This window comes from Cryptomeria japonica, chromosome 11 (assembly GCF_030272615.1).
Source record: "Cryptomeria japonica chromosome 11, Sugi_1.0, whole genome shotgun sequence".
Classification (NCBI taxonomy): Eukaryota; Viridiplantae; Streptophyta; class Pinopsida; order Cupressales; family Cupressaceae; genus Cryptomeria; species Cryptomeria japonica.
Window position 1 is genome coordinate 379,738,148 of NC_081415.1, and position 21,526 is coordinate 379,759,673.

General features: G+C 37.3%; 1 protein-coding gene across 1 annotated transcript in view; it reads right to left on the reverse strand.

Moving 5' to 3' along the window:
• LOC131071630 (uncharacterized) overlaps positions 1–20,646 on the reverse strand; it is a 66,714-nt gene extending 46,068 nt beyond the window's left edge. The window contains exons 1-2 of the mRNA XM_058007561.1: positions 20,194–20,646; positions 14,210–14,734 (exon numbers count right to left, since the gene is read on the reverse strand). Coding sequence (XP_057863544.1) covers positions 14,210–14,734; positions 20,194–20,421 — 753 coding nt within the window. The 5' untranslated portion in view covers positions 20,422–20,646. The remainder of the gene's footprint in view (positions 1–14,209; positions 14,735–20,193) is intronic.
• Positions 20,647–21,526: the final 880 nt, after the last annotated feature.

Below are 21,526 nucleotides of genomic sequence, written 5' to 3' on the forward strand. Positions count from 1 at the left end.
TTTGAATCATTCCTTGTGTGTGTGCAAGAATGAATTACATCCAATCTATGCTTGTGTGCTAGATGGATAATTGTAATAATGTAAAGACCCACTGGTGTATTACACTTTCTATGCTTGTGTGCTAGAACCATCCTATGCTTGTGTGCTAGGTGGAAGATGTAATTCTATGCTTGTGTGCTAGATCCATTCTATGCTTGTGTGCTAGATGGAACTTAAAGGCTCAGATTATGTATTCTCCTCCTCCCTAGTTAAGAGGGAGTGTTGATTGTAACTAGGGTTATAGGGGTTCGGATTGCCTTAAGGCAACATCCGAACCCCCTTTAGGACCGGTTCCTATCCTAGGGTAACGTGACCCTATGCCACGCTATGCTAAATACACGCCATTTAACATTGGCGCCGACAAACCAAGAAGGCCGACTTACATTTCAAAGAATAAAAGATGCATATAAATAAATGACAATTTGCAAGTCAATAATCATCAAGTCAAATGACATAAAAGGCAATTTAGCTCTGCTGTGCGAATTCTTAAGAAGGGTGCGAACTTATTCAGCTTGGTGCGAAATTGTCCAAGAGGACATAGTGGATCTTGATTCAAGTCTTTGAAGCATACAAGGGACAGATCTAATATGTGAAGATCTGATTCGAGCTAAGTATTGTACTTATATTTAGAGGAGAATATATAATCTGACCTGTGGGTCTTTCATGCTGGGTTTTTCCTCCTTGGTGGTTTTCCCAGGGTATGCTTGTTTGTCTTCTGTTCTATTTCTGATTTATGTTGGCTTATTAAATACTGCAAATCTGATTACAATCTAGGGCACAATTAATCTATGTTCGTTTACTAAAATACTGCAAATCTGATTACAATCTAGGGCACAATTAATCTATGTTGGCTTACTAAAATACTGCAAATCTGATTACAACCTAGGGCATAATCAAATATATAAATCTGATTAACATACCTAGGGTTTAAAATAACACGGACTTCACTTCATATGCATCCACTTCGGAGCGAACTTCATGCGCTCAAGACTCAAAGCGAAATTCTTCCTAAGACCTCATGTTGAGCATGCTATGACGCATTAGAGTTAAGAAAATGAGTGTAAGTGAGCAAAAAAAAGAGTTAAAGTGTTGATTTGAAAGAACTTCGAGTGCTCCTCTAAAGGAGCGAATTTCACTTCATGTGCTCTTTGATAGGAGTGAATTTTTCCTTTGAGGCATTCATGAGGTAAGTTTGACATGTTTTTGTGAATGAAGGTTTGAAAAACCTAAGGATTGAATTGATGAAACAATGAAGTGATTGAGGGCGAGTTCAATTTTGACTTGAAATTCACTTCAAGTGTATCTATCTTGGAACGAACTTCATATGCCTGCCTTCAGGAGCGAACTTCATATGCCTACCTTCAAGAACGAACTTCATATGCCTGCCTTCAAGAGCAAACTTCATGTGCATGCCTTCAAGAGCGAATTTCAAGTGCATAGGTTCAAGTGCTCCTAAATGAGAGCGAATTTCCTTCATTTGCCCAAGAGAAGATGTGAGGGTGTTTACATTGAGCCGATTTGATGTTTGAAAAGAGTGATTTTGAGTTAAGAAGATGAAAGGCGAGATTTGAAAGTAACTTCATGTGCATGGCATCTGGAGCGAACTTCATGTGCCCATCATTTGGAGCGAACTTCATGTGTACCTATTGTGACCATTTCACACATCGCCCCATTGCAAATGGGGACCCCCTCTTTTTGCTTGTTTTTGCTCGCCTTTCGCTTTGCTTTTTAGGGTTTTGGTAGTTTGTCAGTTGTCTGGATTGAGGGTCAAGCCTTAGGGTTTCCGTTACTGTCTTTTCAAGCCAGAGTCCAGTCAGTCTTGAGAGCTTTTTAAGCTTCCTTTTGTAGGATGCAATTTTGAATGGAATGAATTCGCCAGAATGGTCTATTTTCAATTGGAATTTTGAGTGCAGAGTCTTAATTTGTCTAAGTGTTGATGATGAAATTGCGAATTTTGTAAAAATGAGTAATTTTGACCAAATTTTGAGTTTTTTTTATATTTGATCCTGGGCATGGGGAATGATTTGTTTTTGCCTTGTGAAGTGATTAAACTTGTGAAATCATGATATTTTGGCCTGTAGGAGCAAAATCGCTCCTGTCCCTCAGTGAAGGACCGGAGCTCGTTTTCAAAAATCTTACTGTCCCTGCAGGGTCAAGATGAATTTCGAATTGGAAGTAATAAAGAAAGGCGTGATCTTTCCGTTGAATATAAATTGAAGAATTTCACAAACACAGAAATGCCTCAGGAAGCAAAATCGCTCCTGTCCCTCAGTGAAGGACCGGAGCTTAAAATCAAATATTGCTTTGTCCTTGCAGGATTTTAACAACTTGACGATTTGGAGAGATCCAAGGGAGTGTATTTTACCAGATGAATATAATTTGAAGGCACAAACATGAAGAAAGTGGACCAAATTGCAAAAATCGCTCCTGTCCCTCAGTCAGGGACCAGGGCGAAATCCATTATAGCTCCCGTCCCTCTCCCAGGGACCAAAGCGAAATTTTTCATAAGGCATGTTTTAAACAAAGATCAAGCAAATTTTAAGTTTGATGGCAAGAAAAGAGGTGAATTGAACCCGTTGAAGACAAATTGGAGATTACAAAACATCTACAAAGGACCCAAATGCCCAAGTTCGCTCCTGACCCTCAGTCAGGGACCAGAGCGATTTTTACCTTAGACAAATTTCTTGCCAAGTAAGAGCAAATTCCAAGGCATGGATGAGTGAAACGGAGCACTACAAGACCATTGAAGATAATTTTTGAAGTTGGCAAAGTGAGATGAAGCCTACAAGAGCAAGATCGCTCCTGTCCCTCAGTCAGGGACCAGGGCGATATGATGATTATGTTGCCTTTCCGCTAAGTTTAAACCTCTCCAAGTCAAGATGAAAGGTGGCAAGGGCGTTTCGAAGCGTCTCAATGAAGAACGAAGTATCCAAGGTCGCCAATGTTGAAGGAATTACACCAAGACACCCAGTTCGCTCCTGTCCCTCAGGCAGGGACCAGAGCGAAAGTATTCAAATGAGGCTAAATTTGGGTTGCTATTCACATTTTGAATGATTGAAAGAGAGTAAAGGATATTGTTTTGCACTTTGAAGATAATTGCAAGTTAGTATGATGAAGATTTTGCACTAGATACCCTAGTTCGCTCCTGTCCCTCAGGCAGGGACCAGAGCGAAATTTTCATGAGGGCTTAGATTTTGAAAGTTGATCGCGTATCAAGTGGCCAAGAAGGATCAAAGGACTTCATTTTACACGATGAAGGTAATGGCAAGTTGTTAAAAGCAAGCATGAGCCCGAGACATTGAAGATCGCTCCTGTCCCTCAGGCAGGGACCAGAGCGATATTTATCATATTGGCCAAATCCTTCCAAAATCACGTTAAGTCAAGATCATGCGAGATGGTAAAGGGTCTAAGGCATCTTAAGAAGGTGATATACAAAGGTTTCAAACGTCAAACGACTATCAATTGAGCCAAGGAAGCTATATCGCTCCTGTCCTTCAGGCAAGGACCAGGGCGATTTTCACAAAATCATTCATTTTCCTTCAAAAGCATGTCAAAACAAGGTCGCACAAGATCAAGATCGTCGTTTGGAAGGCAATGAACGAGAAGTTAAAGGTTAAGTACGAAGAATGTTGGCTAGAGCACTAAGATCGCTCCTGTCCCTCATCAAGGGACCAGGGCGATAATCTTCCAAATAACGAATATGCCTTGTAGAAGTCAAGTGAAATGAGAGTGGAATGAAAGAATAACATTGTTTATCCCTCACAATGAAGATTGAAGTTCGAAGTTACAAAGATGAAGGAGAGAAACACCAGGATCGCTCCTGTCCCTCACCAAGGGACCAGGGCGATATTTGCTAAAACACTTGTTATCCTTCAAAGATCATGTCAAAGCAAAGTTACAAAGGGTTTAAAACGTCGTTTGAAAGGTAATGAACGAGGAGTTAAAATCAAGAACGAAGAATTTCAAGTAAGAGCACTAAGTTCGCTCCTGTCCCTCTCCAAGGGACCAGAGCGATATCACCTCAAAAGGCACTCATTTGTAAAGTCAAGTCACCCAAGTTCGAAATTCATAGCAAGAATGCCAATTCCAACGTAAGGATGGAGATTTTAAACGTCAAAAGTGCAAGAGTCAAGACCAAGTTGAAATTTCGCTCCTGTCCCTCAGTCAGGGACCAGGGCGATGAGGTTTGTACTTTTCCATTTTCAAATTTTGGCGCCAACAAACATTTTTTAATTTATTTTAAATGCTAAATTCGATAAATTTAAAAATTCAATTAAAATAGCATTTAAAATTTGCGCAAGATATTAATTAATTGTTTTTGCCTTGTAAAAAATCGAATTTATTAAATGATAAACGATGGCGTTTAATAATTAATTATTAATTAATTAAAAATCAAATGGAGCGCTTGGATTGGGTTTATTTTATCAAAGTCGGCTTTATTATTTATTTAAAAATCGTTTTAATTGCTATATTTTGCAAAAAGTCGGCCTAAGGTAATTGTGAGAGGTGAGCGCTTATAAAAGGGAGGTGAAAGATTTCATTTTCACATCGTCATTTAATCATCTTTACATGCGATTTGAGGAAGACAAAGGAGAAATGCGAGTTGTGTTTTAAGGTGCGAATTTCATCAAAGGAAGGCGTAAACATCAATCTAAGGGGTGCGAACCTTAGTTTCATTTGTGCGAACTTGTCAAAGACATTGGAAGATCACGTCAAGGACATCCCAAAGGTGGCGAAGTTGCTATTTTGAAGAGGAGATCACGTTGAAGCCATCTAATATCAATTTTGCCTAGGCGAATCCATTTGTTTTGCATTCTAGAGTTAGCTCTCAAGGGAGGTATGGCGATATGGTTTTATCGTTTTAATTTTGAATTGTTGATCGTCATAGCTTCACATTTTGAATTTTGAATTTTTGAATTCCAGTTGCTCAATCGTTATTTAGGAAATGATAACTCAAAGACTTATCATGATGTTTCCTAAAATTTACTCTCTAATTTATGATATATATTGCAATATCCAGTTACTTATTGTGAAATGTTGTGTAGGTATGGCGACCCCTAAGGCGGGAGCATCCACCAGTCATCCAGCTCTCATGAAGGAAGATCAAAAGACCGAAGAAGTGGAGACCAAGATCATGTCGAAGTGGAGTAACATTGGAGATACTAACTTGGGCAACTTCAGCACAAAGAAGTTCCGAGATGTCCCTTACATTGGCAAGCCATCACCTGTCGCCTGGAGGATAATTGAAAGTGGCATCATTAAGGCGGTCGGCTTCCCTCCAGCAATTCAGTGTCATGAGTTGATGATCGAGTGTGCTCGTCATTATGATCCTCAATCCAGAACGATCGTGTCCAAGGAAGGAAACACTTTGGCTTATCTTTCAGAGGAAGCTATAAGTGAGGCTTTCCATCTTCCAAAGCACAGAGATATGGTCTACAAGAGCATAGAAGGAGCCAGGTCAATGTACGAAGATGATCCAGATGCGTGCCTAAGCATCATTAACAAGAACTGGTTACTCAAGAGTCGTCCTCGCCTGAGTAAGGTACCGAACACACCACACAGGATTGATTTCCAGGAGGAGTACAGAGATTTGATTACAATGCTCAACCGAGTCACAAGTGCACCTCAAGCTTTTTACTTTGAAAAGTGGATGTTCTACTTCATCCAGGTAATAGTTCAGGGTAAAGGAACAATTCATTGGGCTAGAATGATTAGCCATTGCTTGGACGTATAGTTGAGGAGACTCAAAGCTACCAAGTCCTTCCACATGAGTTCATACGTCATCTATGCCTTGATCAGGAGCTTCGAGTACGCAGGACTACCTCACAGAGGAGTGATTGGAAGAGGACCCGGCGAGGTCAAAGTTTGTGATTCCTATGTTCACTTGCATCATCCGCCAGGAAGCAACTACAGGTTAGTTAATGATACCTTCACTATGAACATCACAAGGACGTTGCAAGGCGGGATTCACAACAGATTATCTCAGGATGCACAGGAACTAGTAAAGAGGTACGGTGCTTGGTTTATCCAATTTCCAAAGTTTACTTATATCAGAGTTCATGGATGTCCTTCACCTCCATACATGTTGCCAAGATATCCGACAAACAGAATTGTGTTACTTGAGGTAACAAGACAATTGGCAGCTTATGCGAAGGCATTCAGACACAGACATGGAAATGGAGTTCCGGTACCCATCATATTGGGCAATTCAGTTGAGGTATGTCCTAATGCTTTAGCTATGGATGACGCAGAGAAGGAGTTAGCTTTGTATTCTTTTCCATTCTTTGCTTTGAGGGAAAGCTTTGATCCACATGGGTATATAGAGGAGACAGTCGGTAGGAAGTTTAAGCATGAGTTTCAGATTGAAGATTTTATGATGAATCTCTTGGATGATCTTGAAGTAAAAAGAAAGATGCATTCTAGATTGCCTTTGGATTTCATCAGGAAATGCAAGATTTACAGAGTGGCCGACCAAGCACAGGACAGTGGCAGACATCTCCAGTCATCCTATGATCGAGAAAGCAAATCAGTAAGGTTAGATTGGAATGAGCCCGAGGTCGTGGATCTAGATGCTTTGATGGCTCCAGTCTTGTCTTGTACTCGCAGATGGGTTGATGTGCAGCATCAGAAGTTGAGAGAGCAAGGCATAGCTATGACTTTCACTTTGGAAGAGAAGCCAGCCGAAGGTGGGGCTAGTGTAAGCGAAGGTAATCCTAATCCCAGAAATGCAAATGAAGGCAACCTTCGAAGTGCAAGTGAAGGCGATCTCCATCCAAGAGGCTCGAAGAGGAAAGAGAGACCTGGAAAGAGAGAATCTTCCAAGAAGAAACAAGAGGCCAACCGAGATCGTTCATCCGGTACATCTTCTCGACAAGAGAAAAGGACACTTGAAGTAGAGGAGTCTATGGAGTCGATGGTTCAGAATGATAAAGAAGGACAAGTACCTCAAGGGTCGCCAAGTGGATCTCTCCAAGATTATGAGTTACATGAAGACAAGAATAATGACGAAGTAACATCTCCTCACAAAGAAGAAGAAATATTGCATAAGGAGATACAGGTTAGAGAGACAAGATCAGTCATCCCAGATTGGTTGAAGGAAAGATTAACAAAGGTGATTGTGATCGAGGACGAAGACAATGTGATTGATTTAGAGAGCCTTGTTGGACATTCCCAGGAAGTGACAGAAAAGAGAAAGGCCACCAAGATGTCCAAGATGATTAGAGACAAGACTGGATCCAGAAAATTGCAGATAGCTACACCGGCAGTAGACAAGTATGAAGGTGAGATTCTAGCAGAGGAATATGATGTAGAGACATTTGAGCTAGGTCCATCCACAGCCGAGCAGACACTAGATGACGCCACCAATTCCTTTGAGGCATTGAAGGACAAGCTTAGAGAAGAAATGGAGAAGAGTAGAAAGCTTGAGAGGGAGGTCGGTGCATGGAGAACATATTTCAGCCATCTCAATCAGCCTTTGGGACGTCAAGATCCAGCAAGATCACCTATACAGGCACTTCCCCTTCAATCAATTGGTGAAGCAGAGAGATTCAAGAGTATGGTCCAGCGTATGAGTACTTGGATGGATAAATCTCATACAGTTGCCGTAGAATTTGCAACAAGGATGATGAAGACTATTCATAGGGCTATTCAGGTTCTTGAGATCATCCACAATTTGATGATAACGGTAGCCGCTTTTGCTCATACCAAGGACGTTATCATTCCTGTCTTGAAAGTAATTAGACAAACATTGAGGAAGGTCCTAGCGCAGGAAAAGATTATGGATGGAGGACCTCACAGTTTACTTCAGTGGTCAACCTTACTCCAGATGAAGGAAGTTCTCTTTGAGGACATCAGTACTAGGTGCAGTCATGTTGAGGAGGTGATCAACCCGATCCAGGACAGAGTATTTGAGGTACTACGTACCATTCTTGGCAGGAGGATCGAGGTTGAGACAGATGTGGATTTGCAAGAATTGGAAGATAGAATCAAGGTCATCTTTTGCAAGGACGTCAATATCACAGATGAGCAACAGGACCAGATGTTTGCTACCATGCTTCTGATTGAAAAGACTAAGGAACTTGAACTTACATGGGACGCAGCTCTTCTAGATGCATTTGATCAGGTCATCCACTTGGAAGAGAGAATGAAGAATCTTCCCGAGATTCCAATTGCTGAGATCGAGGGAATCGTATCAAGATTCATTGCATATGCTAAAAAGGAGCATTGGAAAGGGAATAAGATTCTAGATGAGAGGTTGTTATAGATGACATGGCACCTTAATTGTCATTGGTCTATGTCTCCTAGATTTTCGTGCCAAATTTATAATTGGCTATGCATTTAATGTTGTGCAATAAAAGGGGAACTATTTGTAACAAACCCTAATTAGGGTTTAGGTGTCATGATCTTGACCGTTGATCTGCTTTCAATCTGGACCATTCATTGTAATTGAGGATGCTATTTATACCCTCATTTTCATTTCATTTGTAATAGAGATAGTTAAGAGATTAGAGAGAGAGTTTGATGTATTAGAGAGATTAGAAGCAATTTTTATTTTTGTAGCAAGATTGAGTTTGAGGAAAGGAATTCAAATAATTGTTGTATATGATTACTTTGAAATCAATGAAATATTGAAGTTATGGTGTTTTGTTGCAACTTTCTTGGTTATCTTCATGGTTGTTCAATTTACTTGAATCATGCTCGATCAAAGTAGTGTGTTAATTCGAAGGACATAGTGTGAGACTTGATCTTTGGTAGGATTCGCTTCCCATACCACTAGCTTCTTGCTGATTGTAGGAACGCCTTGCGTGGTCGACTGGAAATATTTGAATCACTTAACCTTCAATCATTATTGTATCTTGGATATGTACCTTCGTGGTAGTGTCTTTGATCCTTGATGCGTTGAAAATCATTTGTTACCTTAGAAGATCGCATCAATTTCAATTGAGTTGTTATTTTATGGCGAAATTGAAGTTGGTAGAATCTTGCCAAGTCTTGTCCACATGAAGTCATTCTTAGGGTTAGATTAGATTAGACCTCTTGCAAACCCTATCCTTTTGTCATTTTTTGAAAACTTCTTTAGTTTAGTAAGACTTTCGGAGTGTAAGGCCCCTTGAGAACACAGCAAATCACATCATACCGCTGGAGCTTATCCACACGTAGAGACCCTACTAACCAGAACATTGGAGTCATCCTAACTGATCCTTCTTGCGAAATCTTCAGCAGTTAGAGACTTTATTCAAGAGAGGATAAGATGCCTTTAGGTATTTTATTCTGTGTATGATGGTGTACAAAATACACGTCAACAGTACCCAAATTGGGGCGAACTTCATGTGCACACCTTGTGAAGCGAACTTCATGTGCTCCACTCTTAGAGCAAAATTCCTCTAGAGGCCTTCCCTAAGGACAGTTTGTCATGTTTTCATCAATATATGGTTGAAAGACTCAATGCTAGAACCCATAGAATGAAGGGAGATGATGAGTGAAAGCAAGTTCAATGGCAAACTGGAAGATAGCTTCAAGTGCTCCTTTGGAGCAACCTCAACTTCAAGTGCTCCTTCATAAGGCGAATTCTCTCTAAATCCTCTTATCAAACCTACAAATCATGCAAAAATTAGAAATTATGTCAAATTAAGAGATTATAGAGATTATATATCGTGTGTTTGGTGCTCATTTGTTTGTTTTGCAGGAGATGAAGAAAGAAATCAAGGGGATCACGTTGGAGGAGGATTGAAACAAGTCTCTCAAGGAGCAAATTTCAACATCAAGATCAAGATACAAGGAAGATATCCTCAAGGGAACTTCATAGACAAGAACAAGAAGGTGACTACACAGGAAACATTTACTAATACAAGGGCATGATCCAGCTATTCAAGATTTGATGCATTGAAAGAACCAACAACATGAAGGGAGTCACAGAGAAGGAATTCCAAAGGAGAGAAGCAGTGGTGACATCAAGAGTTTGTTCCAAGGCAACATCAATACTTCAAAACTAAAAGAAAGTCAGAGTCTATACCCTGCACCTCCATGATCGAGGCATTCAAGAGGATAGTTTCAGAAGAGTTAATCAAAGTTAGAAGATCATCATCATCACCGCTGAAGCTGGATAATGATATTCATTCATGATAATCTCCCGAGTACGAGAGCAAGTTGAAGTGGCATCCCAGTCACTACCTCCACCAATCAAAGGAGTTCCACATCAACATGTCTAGATACAATGTACCACACTCATCCATGAAGGCACAAACTTCGAGACACCTACCCTCGTTATCTATTGGTCGGATATTCTAGAGATGACATGTGTCCAAATGTTGCAATTATTTCATTGGCCAAAATTGAGTTTGTTGTAACAAACCCTAATTAGGGTTTCATTGTAAAATCTCGATCTTTGATCTCAAATTGATCTAAGCCATTGAATTGTATTGAGAGCATTATAAAAGGCTCAAGTTCTTCATTTGTAAAGGTTAATAGTAGTAGGAGAAGAATAGAATAGAGAGTAGTTCAATAGCATATAGCAATTAGAATAGGAGTTAGATTAGGAGAAGGCAAAGATTACTGCCAAACCTTGTTATAGAGAACATATGATTTCATTGAAGTTATGGTGAACTAATGTGTCATTTGCATGGTCTCTACTTCTCAATTCATTTACTTTCATGTTGATTAGATTGAATGGAGGAATTTGTTGAATGTATTTGTTTGGAATCCGTTTAGTCCATACCACTAGCCTCTTGCTGATTGTAAGTGTGCCTTGCGTGGTCAACTGGAGTGATATGACCTTAAATTCAAATTGTTATAAGTTCATTGCTTATGTATTAACTTGAATGGTAATCAATGTCTAATGATAATGATTTGAACATCTTTGGATTATCCCTTAGAAGATTGCACTAAGCTTGTGTCAAGTTGTTCAAGTTGGTGAGACCTTGCCCAGTAGGATTCCATCTAATCATTCACCTATCTTCTTAAATTCTAGGTCTTAGAGTAGACTCTCTCAACCCTTATCTTTTGCCCTTTTTTCAAACTCAAACTAGTTTAGGATAGAAAGCATCACAAGATTGCAACAACAGATGATCAAGTTCCAGCGATTCAAGCATTCCACAATTCAACGTAAGTCCCTTTGTGATCCCAGCATAATCACATCAAACCAAAGAGCTTATCCACACGTCGTGACCCGACATAACAAAACCTTGGAGTTGCCTCAAGTGATCCTTAAGCTAATCTTCAGCATTTGAGTAACTTTGTTCAAGAGAGGATAAGATACTTTTGGGTATTTTATTTTGTGTTTGTATGTGCATGAAAACACATCAACAATATGTATCAACGTCATATTGCTAGAGGTTGAATTTCGGCATTACCAAGAGTGCAAGTATGTGAAATTTAATGACACGAAAATAAAAAAGCATAGAACAAAGAATCTAGAATGCCTCTAGATCCTAAAAGAAAAATATAGATATCCTGTGCAGGATTATTAATTCTAAAAATAATTTTATTGCATCAATCTAGCTAGCTACAGGGATGGACATAATCCAGACCGAAAAATAGATTAAGAAGGTTTCAATGGAGCAAAGGATAACCTTTCAAGGAAAGCAAAAAGAACTTGTCACGCAATGTTAAACTCTAGAATAAGTAAGCATGGTCATGATTTTGAAGGTGTTAAATATGCCCATACAACTGGAAATTGAAATAATTGTTTTGTAGGAAATTGGCTTATGATATATGCTCGAATGTCAAGCATCCCATCCTTCTTTACATATGTTTCTAAGGACTAAAACAATTGTATAAAGTATGTCTGAAAAAAGAAAATAATAAATCAGTCCTAAAACATTTGCAAGAACTAAAAAAAAATCCTACAACGATTTGTACTTGTTTCAGATGTCAATAGTAGGTAGGAAGTATTCTCAAAACAAATAATTACATCTTACTATCAACCAAAGGTATCAAAAGTGATCAATCCTTGGCATCTAGGTCAATTTCTCCTAATCGCAACCATGACAGTTGATTTTGTACAGCTTCAACACATAAGACTCTTGATCACATTAAGAGGTAATTAAGAGGCAAAATTTTGTCAATGCTTTAGTGTACAACTAAAGACTGAAAACTAAAGTGTCCACAGATCAGGAAATTACTGTATTATGGGAAACAGGTCTACAGAAAACTGGATATGAGAAGCATGCTTCTTCTAATGCTTGTATCTTCTAATTGGAATTTAAAAATTTCTGAGCTAGTGTGTCATGTCCCCTCCTTGATAACATAACGAAACACTTACTATTGTTATTGAATAAATAACAAGGCAGAGACAAAGACATAAGGCAGTGATCTCGATCTCAATATGACTGTCGGTTTCATCCATGTATGAGCAGCAATCCATATATAAAGTGCTTTTAAGGAAACAACGATTGTAAAGAGCAGCGACCAATATATGAATTGTTGCAATCACCCTAAAATCCAATATCATCTATCATCAGCAACAGGCATTTGTGTCTTCAACGATCAAGGGGTTGACATCTCAAATACGATCGGAGTTTCTAAGTTAATTATCAGAACACAAGACTACGGTAATGTGGAAAAATGTTATCAAATGAAATTGCCTTAGCCGTAGAAGAGGGAGACATCCTGAATAAATATCAAGCATTGAAGGCTCTCAATTATAAGTGCGCAGATTAGTATCGGGATATAATTTTAGTAGCATCAATTAATCTAAAACCGAACATTAAGAATCACGACAATCATATTTGTCAGGAAAAGACATTCACATTAACATGGATATCAATATTTTTAGAAAATCGTTAGTGTCGCTGAAGGAGGAACGCAATTATATTCTCATCATTCCAAATAGTTGATGAAATCAGATATTTAATCCCGAGCGATTAACGTGTTTAGGCAGCGCTTAAACAGCAACTATAGTCCATAGGGAAGGCAGCACCTAAGGACGAAATTAATAAGTTTCAAGGGCAGTGATTCAAATAAAATAACTAATCATTAAGGACAGTAATTAGAACAAATGGCAATCTATTATGGGGAGGTACGATTTGATTAATAAAATCAATTTTGTAGGGAAAGACATGTCTCTTGAAGATTCAAAGGATGCAACCATTCTTTTGCAAGATATATGCATAGAAAAATTGGAACATAATAGAGGTGATCAATGGGACAGAAAAGGAAGTAGCATTAAGTATTATCTAAATAGAAGGAAGCAAATTCCTAGCATCGAACTATCTCATCAGCAATCCCCATTGAATCGGCCTATACCAGACAGTCATTGGACACGTTCCTGTGAGCATTAAATAAGGCACCAGCACCATAACGCACTGCTGGTAATATCTATTTCACCGTATTAACTTCATAGCAATGGATCTCTGGTTTGAAGTGATCATTCTATTTGTGACTACCATGAATCAGGTCAGATCATAACTGATATTAAGTTACAGGCAGTAACATCCTTGTTCTTGGTGGTATGCATAGTTAAGTACTTATAGTATGAATGCTCAACATAAGAGGCACGATAATGTTCTCATGCAGAACTTGATAATAATGATATAATTATAGAGAATAATATAGTGATTATAATTACTATAATATATAATAGAATACTATTTGAAAATAAAATAATTAATATAATTTGAATGAAGAAGTAAATCTGAGATTATAAATCAGATTAAATTACCAATTAAATACTAGGAAGAAGATTATGTAATCACTGATTGGATTCATGTTAAGATGATTTTGTCTCCTAATCAATATAGTTTAGGTCATAAGTATGTTGAGATGGATTAATTATGGTTAAAACAGTCCTAACCCTAGTAGGGGACATTACATAGTAATCTTTTCTAACTCAATGCATCTGATAATGTCCTTGTTGGTAAGGATTAAATTATGAGTTTGAAAACTTCTAACTCAATGACTCTGCATAGCTGTGTAACTCTTGATTTAATATATTTGTTTCAATCTCTTATGTATGTAAAGGATTACTGATACATAGCAAATCCTGAAAAGCATCACTTTCAGTAAGGCTTTTGGAATTTCTTTTCTTTTTTTAGTACAATTTCATTATCTTGAAGAATATAATGTAAAGGTAGCTCAGCATCTTAAAAGTTAATTCCATAAATAAATTGACCTTTCAGTCACAACAATTTATTGCCATGACAGAATGCAAAAAAATCTAGAGATAGAAACTCACCATTGGATCAAATGGCTTGCCAACAGTCTCTACTGCTGTAACACGCAATGCTTTCATGATTTCCACAAACTGTTTGTAGATACCCTGGTAGCTTTTATCAATCTTTTCCTCCCCTTCAGTTTCTGTCTTTATCTGGGCTTTGGCTCTTTCAAAATTGTCCACCATAGGGAGCAGACTCTCAATAACTTCTCCTTGGATGTTGGATGCCAAGGTAAGGCGTTCTTTGTCTGACCTCTTCCTGAAATTGTCAAAATCTGCATTTAGACGAAGGAATTTTTCCTTCCCTGCTGACAGCTCTTCTGATAAAGTAGCAATTTGGACAGACAACAAGCTCTTTTCATCCTCAATTGCCTGAAGCTGTGCCTCTATGTCAGCAGCTTTAATATCATCACCTTCTACAATGGCTTCTTTGTATGCCTGGATCAAAGTAGGTAGAATTGAAGTGGGTTTCTGTTCTACAGAATCACTCTTAGCATCTTCTGTATCACTTTCCTTCAGCTCTTCCTCTCTTTCTTCCTCTGCTTGCTGCAGCATGGAACAAGATAAGAGGAGAAGATGATGAATATTAACCTTCCTTTCAGAAATATTTTAACATTTTCTCACACCAGAAAACACAAAAACATATACATCAGAGATTATGCACTCTTTTCAGAATTATTCTAAAGTCTCTTGTGCTCAAATGAATTGTTTGATTAGCGCTAAGAACCTTAGCACTTTTCTACTACTAAATACTCAGCTCTTCTTAGTACTGGTTGAAGGAAATAAAATCACTAGTTTATGTAGATATGATATTATGAACAAAGAAAATTTACAAAGTGTATAAACAAAAGCAAGTAGCAAAGAAACTCTTTTTGTCAAGATAACAAGATATTTAAAAATATTTCAGCTAATATTAAGTTCTGAATTATAAGCAATTGGGGCAACCAATGGAAGATGACCACCACCTTCATGTCTTTTGCTGAACTATATACTTGGGGTAGGCATGTCAAAAGAATAGCTTCCCAAATCTCAAAGATAACTCTATTTTTTAATTGTTCCCTGTATAGAGTAACAATACTCAAGCAACAAATTTATTATGTTTGAGGGATTACAGAACTTTAAGCAAAGGGCAGGCACATCAGAAGGAGGGTGATAGGGAGGATCTCACAAAAGAGTTGGACCTTGATTAGTAAGTTGGTAAAAGATGTTATAGTGGGCTTCCATACTTGTTTACACCCTGCTCTTCTCTTGTATCAATCCCAACAACTAAACTCTTTTGGAAAGCTCACTATCAACTTGTTTGCTCCCATTACTCAAGATCATGGCTAGGATTCACCAAGGTAAATCCAACCATCAAGTTGTCAAAAGCTTCAACATTCGCTTGTAGGGGACTAAGAAGATGTTGAGATGGTGTATCAATTCCATCATGTGGTTTTGTGATTGATTTCACTCCATTTCTCCATCGCTTTCACTAGTTCCTATTTTCTAGGCCTAGTATCCCTAAGAGCCCCTATTAGCCCTACCTTCACGGTTTTTGTTCAATTGCTCAGAAAACCTCCAAAAGACCTCCTACGAGCTTTAGTGATCCGAATACCCCTTTGGACAATCTTTTAGATTCAGGAGGTTAGGCTGTCTGATACGTCCATACAAGTACAGACCCCAAATGGCTCTTTTTGAGGGTTTAAGGGTTAAGAGCCTTCTCCAATAGGGTTTGTTGATTCCCACACTCTGTCACAGCTCCATACTTCTACTGAGACTCTGTTAGGCTTCCTTCTTCCATGCCAAACACTTGGCACAACCATATTTGATCATCCCTGCAAGCAAAAGTGCACATAACAGTCAAGTTCCCTAGCCGGGCTATGATAGAGCTCGCCTAGGACTTGATAGCAAATTGTTTCAAAGCAATCTCCAAGGCACCAAAATGGATATACACATTGTACACAGGCTCCATGACTTGAATCCCAAGGGCCATTGAGAAAACACAATGGGATTTCAAGTTGGAGCCATTGCTAGGGTATTAATCCCTTGCTCAGACCGAGAGCAGTGCAGTTCAAAACAATTTACAAACAAAGCTCTAAACCTGCACTATGAAAGAGTATAAACACTTCCTAAGCACCACAACAAAGTATGTTAAACCACCATGAAAGGACAGTACCAAGATCAATCCATCTGGTATGGACTGCTATAACCAAAATTACAAGTTTTATGCAAAAATCTGAAAATTGCCTTCAAGTGTTATTCAAAATTTGCTCTTGGATCTTCCAACCCATTTACAATAATTTCAAAAGCATTTTATATGCCTCCTTGCTCATAACCAACCCCCCATCGGTTTCTTAACCACCGATTTGATCAATTTTTGAAAAGTTGCTCCAAAAGTTGCAAAAAGTTGTCAACCAACAATGACAACTTTTGCTCCACTTTGCATTTTTGAAACTTATGCATCTTTACTCACTCTAAACTCCCTAGAATGGTTCCCTAACACTAAACATGTCCAAAAGCCTTATGAGGCCTTACAAAAAGTTTTACACTATTTTGCAAAATGATGCCATTTTTGGCTTACACGGGCACATTGGCCAAAACTAAGAAAACAAACTAACACTAGAGACAAACACACTTCAAATAACCCTAAAACACTATTGTGGACCTACCAACAGTCCATTATTCATTCATTGATCCTATTGAGGATCATCCATTCCAAAATTTTGAAAATTTAGCAAGAAATCAAGGTGCTCCTGCACCAGAGGGCTTCCCAAATCTCAAATATAGCTCTATGCTTTAGGTTGTTTCTTGTATCAAGTAGCACGAACTCAAGTGAGGAATTCATTACGCTTAAGGCATAGTGTTCCAAACCTTTGAAAACTCCATCACCCCCAAGGCTATTCCTATCCTTCTGCTTTATAATTGTTTATATCTGATTATAATAGAATTATGATGACAATACATGTGACATTTCCACACTGGTTTATGAAGCTCCTTAGGCAATCAAGTTACATATCAGCCTTATTTTGAATTAGCATTGCATAACTGACAAAAATCATATGGCAGTTAAGTAAATACAAAAATTCTGAGAATGTGGAGTAAATTTGCCAAAAAGCAACATCATTTGACTCTCTCCGTATAAAAGTCCATATACATTCCATGTTTATAGTAGTCCTCCTAGGAAGTGGTATACTATGGGCCCAAGAACCCATAAAGTACATACTCCATTTTGAGCCCAAGAACCCATAAAGTACATACTCCATTTTGAGCCCAAGAACCCATAAAGTACATACTCCATTTTGAACACATAAAATACTGCTGCCATTGCACACATGATGAACGACTTCTATGTAGCCTTAACATTGATACATCACAGTATGAAATAGAATACACAATTTCCTCTCTGTAATTCTCTCCTTTGTTTTGGTGGGTGAGCTCCAGAAGGTCTACCAAATCTTTACAGGTCTGGTTTTGTGTTTTCTAGATCTCTTTCTATGTTGTTCTAGAAGAACCCTGCTTAGAGTGCATGTGGCATGCCCCTAATGATTTTATGAGACTCTGTAGGATGTAAAACTCCACATAAAGCACATAGCCCATTTTGAACTATAAAATACTGCAGTCGTTGCACACATAATGAACCACTTCCATGTAGCCTTAACATTGATACACCACAGTATGTGATGAGTACATAATTCCCTCTCTGTAATTATCTTCTCTGTTTTGGTGAGCGGCCTCCAGAAGGTATACCACCTCTTTCTAAGCCTGCTTTTGGGTTTTCTAGATCTCTTTCTATGTTGTTCTAGGAGAACCCTCCTTAGAGTGCATGTGCAATGTCCCCAATGATTTTTATGAGACTTAATAGGGTGTAAAACTCCACACAAACTTTCTATCCTGATTGTAACCAGCATTAGTAAGTAGAAATTGATAAAAGATAAGTAAATTACTAAATTAATAAACTTTGGGCATAGAAATAAATTGCCAAAATTGATATTTGTCATTGTTCACACTTTCCATACTTTAAAAAATTTAAAAATCATATGACCAGTGCTTCTACCAATCCCTCATGAAAGTCACAGTAAAACAGAGCAGGTTTTCTAAAAGCACAAAGGTCAATTTGAACTGACTGTTTGCAACTACTGTGAACAAGATAGGCCATCTTCACAGAGTTTTAGCTTTATTATAAAACAACAAGACTTAAGGTCTAGGAAGTGAATATTTGTTTCTCTGAAAGATCCTCACAACCAATTTGAGACCTAAATTTGATTTTACATTTAGATGTGTTTCAATCTTTGTTTAGCAGAAACATCCTGAAAGTGCATAGCTACTGGTGGATTATACAGCTCCTTTGCTGGTAAGCTACAAGTGTCAGCTGAATGCAGGATTTACAGTGCACACGCAAAATTGTCTACATTGCAGCTGATATAAAGTGTTTGATATGAGAGTAGATTTGCCAATAGCAACATTATTTTGAACTTCTACATTAAAAAAATGTGTCTATTCTACACTTCTTAGTCTTTTTAAAAAGTAGCTCACAATGGGCATATGTCTCCAAGAAATGTGTAGATGGAATTTAACAAACAAAAACAGTAACTGTAAAGATGATGATCCATTTCCAAAAAATCTTAGATTTCGAGCCCAAAAGAATCTGAGTTTTATCAATCATCAAAAGCCTAAGGCAACCATCTATGGCTAAAACATTAATGAAGGAGAAGCCAACCAAAAACTTTTTGAGGCTTCCCTGTAACAGAAAACTATTTTGTCTTTCAAGCCTTTCTTTACCAGGCAAAGGGGTCATCATCTTATATTTCAATTCTTCATCATGGCTAAATAATTAATGAAGGAGAAGCAAACCAAAAACTTTTGAGGCTTCACTGTAACAGAAAACCATTCCAGTCTTTCAAGACTTTTATGCCAAGTAAAGGATGCACTTGCTAACTTCTAGATTTATAAAGCTTGCTAAAAATAGACTAAATCATTCATTAGTATGAAAAAACAACAACAACTGATCCATAAGCACCAGGAAATTAAAACATAGAACAGTAAGGTGGATTAAATAATTGGACAGAGATCAAAATAGGTGAGAGAAAAATCAGAACTGCAGAAGGGACAGGGTCATTTTGCATTTTTCAGGATGATTCCATGTCACAAAATTAACCCAGATCAATTTTGCAACATGAAAGTGACCCAGATTGATTCCACACGACAAAATCAACACTTTACTGTTATAATTCAGAATAGAACAAAAACAGCATCCTTTGCAATTCCAGCTTCAAGAGGTTTCTTCTAAGGCTCAGGGGGAGCTCCAACATTCAGAAAGTATAAATAGAGGTATTTGGGATGTGTACTGGCATGAGAGGAAATTGATTTGAGTACTATATTTAGAGCATGAAAAAAAAGAATTCTACTGCTCATTGGTTGTAGAAGATAGACATGAAAGTAGAGGGCAGTTGATGTTGCACCCACTACTTGTCTATTGGGTAATAGGCAATTGCCACAACCAAAAGCTAGTTTTCCCCTCACAGAAAACAGTGAAATCTCTTGAGCAAGTTTATTTTCTGATTTTGTTCACAATATTCATACATTTTTGACAACCTCGTTTGTTGTAAGCAAGTAGAAGGTAGAACAAATTTATGCAGTATTCTCGAGTCCTCAAAAAGCAATGGTAAGAATTTATCATGCCTAGGTCAATGGTCAGCTTTTAGCTTCACTAAAATGTCAAACCATGTAATTTTCCTTAAAATTATGTAGACATTTATTTCTCTTTTTTTAAAAACACAGATAAGGATAAGTGATTAAAGAGTCTTACAGAGAGAATACACGTGTCAAGTGAACTAAACTTTAAGGCTTAACTAGTGATATCAGAAATACAATTTTTCCACGGCTTTATACTTGAAACTAAAATATATGTTAACCCTAAGCATAAACATCATCTGTAACACACTTCGTGACCTGAAAAAATTAACAGCAACTACATTTTTTAAATTACGATGAACAAATGAGAGAAAATTGTAAACGCATTGAATAACCTTGGAATCCGCCTCTGCGACTTTCTGATAGACGACGAACTTGGAACGATATCTAATAACCGGATTTAAAGGTGCAAATACAGCCCTCGTTCTGCTGCTAAATTGGGCAATAGAAGCGCTTGCTCGAGGAGGAACGCATAATTGGGAATGTAGTTTTGGCTTGTTTTGAATTGAAATTATTCCAGAGTGAGGTATAAGGAAAGCTGAACCTGTCAAGGAAGTGGCCATGAAACCCTTAAAAGTTACCAAACGTTGTTACCTTCAGACAGGCTATTGGGATAACGCAGTTTCAGGGAGTGAATATAGTCGGATTAGCTCTTCAGAGATTGAATTTCAGGTGTAGGTTCATGAGTTCGCGAGGAAAAGACAAAATTTCTGAGCTAACGAGTATATTGCATTTATTTACTTGTTTAATTATCTACGTTTGTTTAATCATATTTTCCTTCTTCTAGGGCTACATTAAGGGAAAAGTATACGCCATGTATATAGGTGGAGAACTGTATTAATGATATTTTCATTCTATATTTCAATCACTTATTAGTACTTTTTATTCTATTCTATGTTTAACGTTCCTTAATGATTTATTAGTCCCTTTTTTTTAGGGGATATTATTCAAGTAGAAGTATTTAACTAGTCTATATATATTTAATTTTATAATATATACTAAATATGTTGAGAATTGTATTTTTGATATTTTCATTTTATATTTGATGTTCCGCAATGATTTATTAGTATCTTTTCATTCTATGTTTAACGTTCTTTAATGACTTATTAGTCCCTTTCTTTAGCCCGATATTATTCAAGTAGAAGTATTTAACTAGTCTATATATATTTAATTTTATAATATATACGAAATATGTTGAGAATTGTATTTTTGATATTTTCATTTTATATTTGATGTTCCGCAATGATTTATTAGTATCTTTTCATTCTATGTTTAACGTTCCTTAATGACTTATTAGTCCCTTTCTTTAGCCCGATATTATTCAAGTAGAAGTATTTAACTAGTCTATATATATTTAATTTTATAATATATACAAAATATGTTGAGAGATTTATTAGATTTTATTGTGAAAAAATATTAAAATTAGGTACCTCGAGAAATATATATATATATAAGTTAGTAGCAATCGTGACCTGATCCAACATGCAAGACGTTAAATAAGTATATATTTATAAATTATTGTATTATTAAATATAATTATACTAATATATAGTAATATCATTATATTATAATTATTTTCAATAACCATAATTTGATTCTAACCATATATAATATTTTTGTTGGTCGATTAAAGATAGATTTATATTAATATTAAACAAAATTTACATT